Source organism: Oncorhynchus clarkii, unplaced genomic scaffold (genome assembly GCF_045791955.1).
Source record: "Oncorhynchus clarkii lewisi isolate Uvic-CL-2024 unplaced genomic scaffold, UVic_Ocla_1.0 unplaced_contig_1455_pilon_pilon, whole genome shotgun sequence".
Classification (NCBI taxonomy): domain Eukaryota; kingdom Metazoa; phylum Chordata; class Actinopteri; order Salmoniformes; family Salmonidae; genus Oncorhynchus; species Oncorhynchus clarkii.
Genome location: NW_027258310.1, coordinates 73,084 through 82,363, shown reverse-complemented (window position 1 = coordinate 82,363; position 9,280 = coordinate 73,084). Strand labels below are relative to the sequence as shown.

The following is a 9,280-nucleotide window of genomic DNA, read 5'->3' as shown; positions in this document are numbered from 1 at the left end:
TTAAAAGGTGCCACCACCAACTGTACATAGTCATCAACACCTCTCTTCAAGTGGGTGAGGCGGTTTAGGGAGTCATTATGCTAGAAAATACTTTTGTATTATATCATTAATCTATTTAAACTGTACATGTTTCACTGTTTTAGAATCATCCTGAATGATAGTAAATGCATTTTGTCCACGTGTGGTTGTATTGTTGTTATATTTGCAAATCAAATCTAAAATCAAAATCTAAGGTATTTATAGAAACAACAAAAACATCTTGGTTAGAGAAATTCTGTAATGAATAGAAATAGTAACAACAGGGCAGAAATTCCTTACACTTTCTGCATATGTTCATACAAGTGACCACAGGAAACTTCTTTGATCAGAGGTTAGTTTGTTTAATATAGTTTGCAACCCGGAGTTTACACTTACAGCAATTTACAAACAAGACACTCAGTTCTCAAGATGGTGTTTTCTCTTTATATCCCCTACTATGGTTCACCCCTCGCAGGGTGACATCCCTTAACTTTAACACAATATAAACTAATCATTAATAGTTGCTAATACAAAGATGTTTCTGCTAGGCGGAGTTCAGCTTATTGTTATTTGCAGATTCCCAATCCTCCTTTCTCTTGCCCGACCGAGCCCCCTGTCTCATTGACTATAAGAACTACAGATGAATTGTTATTATTATTATTTAATTTTTTCAATGTATGTGTCTATAACTGCGTGCTTGTTCGTGTTAGAGTACAAGGGCATAGGTTTGTGTGTGTGGGTTTGAAATTGGTGGAGGGTGGTATGTGCATTAACATTGGTGAAGTAAACATTAAACATTGGTTTAGGTGTTATTACAAGTAAGTTAATACGTTATTAATTTTAAAAAGTTGTAACCTGATACCAATAACTTATTACATTAAGTGGAAAAGGTTATTAGACAACATTTTATCATATTAACCAACAAGATGTTACATTTACCAGTTTTATTACATTATAAATTTAAAAGTTATTACATTAACCGTTGATACAAGACACAGTATACATAGATCTTGCCTTGAACTCATGGAAATAATTATCCAATATATCATGGATTAGATTTAGGATCATTTTAATCAATACAGATTTATAAAATACACCATTTAAGTGATAACTTCTGGTTTAGAAGATAATTGGATTGAATGTATTGATTAATTGAATACATGAATATACACCTATTGTTGAAACATTATTCTACATAATGACATTTAATAATAATAGTATTATCATGAGTACATGAAAGAAGATAATTATCGACATCCCCCCACAGGTTCACTATGACATTTCCAATGAGAACATTTATCCATTTAGATCAATGTGTGATATTACATAGACACAGGGGAGACCTGATCCTAGATCAGAGCTGCATATTATGCTGCACAGAGGTTACCATGGTGATCAGACTAAGTCAACTGTTTAAGAATGGGAGATGGATATGACTGTTCACTAGATGTTTTCTATTGATCCTTTATTTAGGGATCTGGAAATGGTGTCAAATAGGAGGGAGTTGAAATATGGCACATTTTTGCTTTCTGGTGTTTTCTAATATTCCCTAAATGAGTAAAGCTCTCTCCACATAGACAGACATAGGGTTTCTCTCTAGTGTGTGTTCGCTGGTGTGAATTCAGGGTCCCTGACTCAGCAAAGCTCTTTCCACACTGATCACAACTATAAGGCTTCTCTCCAGTGTGTGTTCGCTGGTGTATAATCAGGGTGGAAGCTCGAGCAAAGTTCTTTCCACATAGACAGACATAAGTTCTCTCTCCAGTGTGTATGCGATAGTGTTTATTCAAGGTGGAAACCACAGCAAAGCTCTTTCCACACTGATCACAGCTATATGGCTTCTCTCCAGTGTGAATGCGCTGGTGTATAATCAGGGTGGAAGCTACAGCAAAGCTCTTCCCACACTGATCACAGCTATAAGGCTTCTCTCCTGTGTGTACACGCTGGTGTATGGTTAGGGCTCCTGCACTAGCAAAGTTTTTCCCACAATCAAGGCAGGGGTAAGGCTTCTCCCCTTCATAAATTCTCAGATGATATTTGAAGGTGTTATATGTAGCAAAGCTCTTTCCACACTGATCGCAGCTATAAGGCTTTTCTCCTGTGTGTGTTCGCTGGTGTGTAGTCAGGTTGGAAGCTTGAGCAAAGCTCTTCCCACATTGATCACAGCTGTAAGGCTTTTCTCCTGTATGCGTTACCTGGTGTCTAGTTAGGTTGGAATCTTGAGCAAAGCTCTTCCCACACTGATCACAGCTATAAGGCTTCACTCCAGTGTGTGTTACCTGGTGTGTTGTCAGCTCTCGAGACCGAGCAAAGCTCTTCCCACACTGATCACAGCTATAAGGCTTCACTCCAGTATGTGTTAGCTGGTGTGCTGTCAGGTTGCCTGACTGATTGAAGCTCTTTCCACACTGACCACAGCTATAAGGCTTCTCTCCAGTGTGTGTTAGCTGGTGTCTATTCAGGTGTCCTGATACAGCAAAACTCTTCCCACACTGATCACAGCTGTAAGGCTTCTCTCCAGTGTGTGTTACCTGGTGTGCTGTCAGGTTGCCTGACTGATTGAAGCTCTTCCCACACTGATAACAGTGATAAGGCTTCTCTCCGGTGTGAATACGCAGGTGAGTTATGAAGGATCTTCGTGTAGTGAAACTCTTCCCACAGTCAGAGCAGCTGTGGTGAGATTTCTTCCCTGTACGTCTGTGCTGGTGTTTGAGGTGTTCTGATTGGGAGACACTCTTCTCTGCCTCGTCAGCAACATGTTGTTGTTGAAGCTCCCCAGATGATAAGTCCCTCCCACTGAGAGAGCGACGGTTAGGAAAGTCCCCTGTGAAACAGACATTGAATAACTAGGTTTTGGAATAATGGGTCCATAAAACAAACAAACATCAACAATATATCATTATACACTCAGTGCACAGTTTATTAGGTACACTCCCCAGTTCATGAAAATAGGTCACTCCTACAGACAGTGAGTCACGTGGCTATGGCTTGCTATACAAAGCAGACAGACAGGCAGAGACATTAAGTTCCTGTTTGATTGAACATCAGAATGGGAAAAACAAGTGATCTAAGCGAGGTATGATCGCCGGTGCCAGGCACGCCAGATCCAGAATCTCAGAAACAGACACTCTCCTGGACTTTTCACACACGACAGTGTCCAGAGTTTACCAAGAATGGTGCCTCAAAAAAGCAAACATCCAGTCAGCAGCAGTCCAGGCTCCGGAGAATTCAGGCTGTTTTGGAGGCAAAGGCCCGATCCGGTACTAGATTGGTGTACCTAATAAACTGAGTATATATGGTTTATCAATGAATTAACAGAAGTTGCAGAATCAGATTGTAGTTTCATCCACACACCCCATTGTTCTTACTTGATGAAATCAAATCTCCCTCCTCCTCGTGTCCTTCTCTCACAGTTCCACTCTGCCCTGCTGTTTTCCTGCAGTCGACCAGCTGCACAGACACCCTCTTCAGATCCAGCAGTAAGGCGCTACCAGGAGAGTTGTGACCAGGGGACTCCGGCAGGGTGGAGGGGGACGGACTAGCTCTGTCCTGGTGACCACAGAAAGTATTGTACATAGAATATCATTAGACCAAACATTTGATTACTTTAGTCTAAATCTCTGATTGATTGCTGCATCCTTATAATACCCCATTTCTCCTGAAGTGTGCAATCGTTCACTACTTTCCACAAACGTACATATTTTTTCAAATCACACATTTTTCAAATGAAAGTGGTTTATATATGTTTTTACTCTTAGTACAAATGCAAAAACTGATGACACTTGGAATGTCCCATTTTATGTTCAGAACCTTGATTGAGCATTCATTGGAGTTGAACACATCTTTCACCCGAGTTAAGAGATTAGGAGATGCTACAACAAGGAGCAGAACCAGAATGAGGAGTTCCTCCTTCTTGATAAGGGCCAAACGTCCCCTCCCTTTCCGAAATGTGAAAGATGGTAACTAACACCTGCTAAATCATGGTTTGTTCAAATAACCAGTGATGAAAAACCTAAACACCAGAACTACTGCTGCTCGTTATACCACTTTTGGAGCATGTTGAGAAAAATGTCAGTCTTATAGTTTCAGTATCCTTACACAGTACATACATAGAATAAACCCTCAGATATAGGGGTATTGTGGCATGTAGTAGAAACCTACAGTAAAAAGGTATTGTGTAGCCTGGTGCAATTTCTGCTCCATGTAACATTGCTCAAGATCCACTTTTCTATGTGACTTGTTACTGTAACAGCAGCCACATCTAAAAATCAACAACATTCTGATAATGAGTGGAATAAACTGTAATTTAACACCCAAGTATTTCAGCAGTACATTGTCCACTTGACACTTTATAATTTTGCTTTCGTAATTCAGTTTTTAGTAGTTTGATTAAATGATAGTTCAATGTATTATCAACAAATGACAGGAACATCGTTGTACTTACAGTTATCTACAACATACTTATGAAAATTGTACCAATGAGAGAGAAAAAAATGGCATTGGATTGGTGGAGTCATGTGATAGTGGGAGAATCCACCATATGTTTTATAACAGCCATTTCCTTTCAAATCAGTGAAGGAAAGTCAACAAGTGCACAGTTAGGGAGGAAGGAAAGATAACTAGGGATTCCTTAACATATTATGTAGGTAGAAGTGGAGCTAGCGTGAGGGCCATGGGTGCAACTGTTCCTGCAGATACAAAGAAACATGATGTAGACCCACCATTATTTAACACTATAAAATATTATGTAACACCATAAAAAAAATGTTTAACTCTATAAAACATGCAACACTATAATTACATATTTAACACTACAAAACATATGATTAAATTAAATCCTGGAATTGGTCTGAGTGGTTGTTGCTTATTTTATAAAGCAATGTATCCTACAGGTGTCTGTCAGTATAACTCCTTGAGGGGACCCCTGGGACTGGTAGCTTCACTGCTGGTTGGCTGCTGGTGGGGGAAGGACCAGGCTCTTCAAAATGATTTATTTATTGAGTTTAAATTAAGTTAACACACTGCTTTAATACTTACAAGACCATCATGATTAGTTGACCGACTGATTTTGTCTTGTAGCAATGTGGTGCCTGCCTGTATTTCCTTAAACCTTTGTTTTAGCAATGCAAGCTACTGAGAAAGATTTTTTAAATTTCCTAACATATTCTCTTGCCCCCATTAGCCCCCACCCCTAGTGCTGCACCACTGGAATGGCCGTGCATGGCAGAGTTGTTGACAAATATCCAACACATGGGCAAGTCCAGCATCCAGATCGGAGCTGTAAAAATAATCAAGCCAGTCAATTGGCAAAGTTCTTAGTTTGACACTGTTTATCTGCACAGGTTTGGATTAAAATTGTAAAGAAGACAGGAGAAGGAGACTATTTTAATTGATTCAGGATGTTTGAAACTGAGTTTGTTCTGATACTAGCCAGCATGCATTTGCTCACTGCAGTCCACAACATGCTGTTTACATGTCTATTTGTTTTCTCAGCTACACCTTGAGTGGTGTCCTGCCGGACAGTGAAATATGGCTAGCTCTAAATATAGCTTGGTCTATGGAGTAGCTAGCTAGCGTTGCAAAAGTCTATTGCATTGTAAGGTAGCAGCGTGTCAATTTGGTTTTGAACGGATCAGCTATGTTTTCTGCAAAAATATAGGACTGTCATTTGGATGTGAACTAGCTATCGTTAGCCAGCTTCTGTGTCAATGTCAGCGATTGTTGTCTGGATCAGGACAATGGCTGAAGTTGTTGTTTGTGTAACAAACCTTCCATAAACCATTACAGCTAGCTACCTTTCTTTGCCTGTAGGTTAGCTAGCTAGCAGCTTTCAGTTGACTGGTGTTAGCTAGCTACAGAGGCTAGCTGGACTTTGGACAAGCTAATGTTAGCTAATAGCTGTAGTATTGTTGCCAAGCATCCAAGTTGCTGACCAGGTTAGATAGATTTGGCTGAAAAGATGTTAGCATTGTCAGAAATGCTACAAAAAGGTAGCACATTGTTGGGTCTTAATGGACAGAAATGTGCACGTGAGAGTAATACATGATCAAATGTAATCAAATCTGTTCGACTCAGTTATTCAAACTTTAATTCCCATCACTTTATGGAAGCTATAGTGCCATTTGAATCTGACACAATAATTTTTAGCAAAGTAGACACAGAAAATACTGAACACTCACGACGACAATATAAGGGAATCTAAAACAATAAAATAGAAAATAATAATTGTCCAAATACATTTTGTTTGCCCGTGTGTAGTAAGATGAGCATGTCACAATTACTTCAAAACTAGTCATAATTTGAAAAGGGGCAATTAACTAGCTGGCCTGGCGCATCATTGCAAGCATCTTAGCCAGGTAGCCTTGGGCAAAAAAAACGAAAAGCGTGTACTGTATGACAGAGTCCAAGACCGTTCAGGGAACATAACTTGGGACACACAACACGTTTATTTTATTTTATTTGTACGCACATACAGAAATCAGCACCATGGATAGACATATTTAGCTTAGGTTGATGGGACTACATTGTTTTTGGCAGGGGCGCGACTTTGGTTTTAAAAGTGTGTGTGAGTCCTATATCGACATAACTTGAAAGGCTGCTCAGCAAGGAAGAAGCCACTGCTCCAAAACCGCCATAAAAAAAAGCCAGACTACGGTTTGTAACTGCACACGGGGACAAGGATTGAACTAGAATTGTCTCTGGTCTGATGAGGGCCAAAACTTTATATTTTTGTTTCATGACCATCGTTATGTTTAGAGGAAAAAGGGGGATGCGTGCAAGCCGACGAAAGCACGGGGGTGGCAGCATCATGTTGTGGGGGTGCTTTGCTGCAGGAGGGACTGGTGCACTTCACAAAATAGTTGGCATCATGAGGATAGAAAATTATGTGGATATATTGAAGCAGCATCTCAAGATATCAGTCAGGAAGTTAAAGCTTGGTCGCAAATGGGTCTTCCAAATGGACAATGACCCCAAGTATACTTCCAAAGTTGTGGCAAAATGGCTTAAGGACAAAAAAGTCAAGGTATTGGAGTGGCCATAACGAAGCCCTGACCTCAATTCTATAGAATATTTGTGGGCAGAACTGAAAAAGCATGTGCGAGCAAGGAGGCCTATGACTCAGTTACACCAGCTCTGTCAGGTGGAATGGGACAAAATTCACCCAACTTATAGTGGGAAGCTTGTGGAAGGCTACCCAAAACGTTTAACCCACGTTAAACAAGTTAAAGGCAATGCTACCAAATACTAATTGAGTGTATGTAAACTTCTGACCCACTGGGAATGCGATTAAATAAATAAAAGCTGATAAATCATTATCTCTACTACTATTCTGAAATTTCACATTCTTAAATAAAGTGGTGATCCTAACTGACCTAAAACAGGGAATTTTTACTAGGATTAAATGTCAGGAATTGTGAAAGACTGAGTTCAAATGTATTTGGCTAAGGTGTATGTAAACTTCCGACTTCAACTGTATCAAAACAATCCAGATGTCTTTGTTCCAATGTTTTTTCAAGTTCTAATGTAAAAAAACTATATCAAAACTATTTTCTTTTAAACAGATGATATTGGGATTATTCTGAATATCACACATGGACATTTCCTATGGGCGGATATGGAATCATTCAATATCCTGCGATAGGCCTATGTGTACATCTTATTTTCTCAATATGACGACAAATACTGACAGTAGGCCTACATTGTATATTTTAAGCTCTAGACTGAGGTCCACATCAGGATCTTGATATGCTAAATAAGGACAATTTCTGATGCTTACTCGCGCGGAGGATATGCTCAATAATTTGACTAAAATTAACTCCATATCATTCTTCGATACTAGCTATCATTGTTGTGTTACTTCCGCATAAAGACGCGCGCAAACACAAACTAACAGCACTTTAACTGGTAGCCTAGCAACAAAAATCACCTATTTTCAATGGTCGTTTTCTTTATTTGGGCGCAACAAATTAGTGTGTAAACGCTGTGTGGTCGAACTGACATCTGGAGAAACAATTTGAGGTGTTCAAAGAAGTTAACCGGTGCCTTCAGAGCCTCTCAATTGCCAATATATAGCATCAGCAAGCCAGGGTTTATATACATAATTGGTGTAGGCGATGCCTAATTATTTCTCCCTGGTTCTGACTTGACCTGCCGGTTGAGCATTGCCTTGTATCATCCATCTGTGTGCGATGAGCTAGTAGGCTACTTGGCTGAAATTACCACCATAGTTTCTTTTCTCCTGCTGTTCAAATCGAACTCATGGATGTGGAGGATCACACGTGAAAACTGGACATAGACATTTAAAACACCACCATAGGTATACTATTAATAAAAGTCAACCAAACTTACCCGATCCATCGTGGAAGCTAACGTTACCTTATTCTTTCGAAAAAATAAACAACGACACTAAATGTGTATGCTAGTTACTTTCTTTGTCACAACGTTCAGATAAAGAAAAGCTCGACCACAACTTTATAAATATCAAAACTCCATTTAAGTTGTGACAAATGAACGTCTCATTTAGACTAATCTTACATTAGAAACATCCTGCAAAAGCCTGATGAATTGTATTTGGTTTGAAAACTAGATAGAGGATGGTAACAAAGTACTTCCTGTTGATGCTTTCCGGCTTCTTCTGTGGTGTTTAAAAGGTGCCGCCACCTACTGTATATAGTCATCAACACCTCTCTTCAAGTGGGTGAGGTGGTTAAGTGAGTCATTATGCTAGAAAATAACTGTTTGTATTATATCATGAATCTATTTAAACTGTACATGTTTCACTGTTTTAGAATCATCCTGAATGATAGTAAATGCATTATGTCCACGTGTGGTTGTATTGTTTTTATATTTGCAAATAAAATCTAAAATCACAAATCTAAGGTATTTATAGAAACAACAAAAACAGCTTGGTTAGAGAAATTCTTTGCTATTGTCTTTCAAATGAGCTCATGGCTAGATGCCTTTATAGGGCGTGTAGCGGTTCTCTGAATGGAAGACGCAAAAGCGTCCCGCCAAGGGCTTATAGCGGACTTAGGGGTGTAGACTAAGAAACTTATATTGATCAAATAAACCTCACATAAGCCATTCGTTTTTTGATTGACCAAAATCATCACATTTTCATTGACCTCCACACAAAAACTCCTTGCCTGGTGGAGCGGGGAAAAAACTCCACCTGCTGGAGGGCGACAGATTTTCCCTCGAGTTGGGCCTCTCCTTCTCTGGGAACGTTCTCTTCGAGCGTCCACATATTTTTTATTGGCTG

General features: G+C 39.5%; 1 protein-coding gene across 1 annotated transcript; it reads right to left on the bottom strand.

The window, feature by feature from the left end:
- Window positions 1-361: 361 nt before the first annotated feature.
- On the bottom strand, window positions 362-8,657 carry LOC139396604 (zinc finger protein ZFP2-like). Its single transcript, XM_071143558.1, has 3 exons — window positions 8,368-8,657; window positions 3,387-3,567; window positions 362-2,842 (listed from the first exon to the last, which is right to left on the bottom strand). The coding sequence occupies exons 1-3, from the start codon at window positions 8,374-8,376 to the stop codon at window positions 1,488-1,490; spliced, it is 1,545 nt and encodes a 514-aa protein (XP_070999659.1). The 5' UTR covers window positions 8,377-8,657; the 3' UTR covers window positions 362-1,487.
- Window positions 8,658-9,280: the final 623 nt, after the last annotated feature.

What these genes read in the sequence shown, in the direction of transcription:
- LOC139396604 (XM_071143558.1), bottom strand. An exon ending in GGGAGATTTGATTTCATCAA is followed by an intron (nt 2,843 to 3,386) that starts GTAAGAACAATG and finishes TCTGTTTCACAG; the next exon opens with GGGACTTTCCTAACCGTCGC.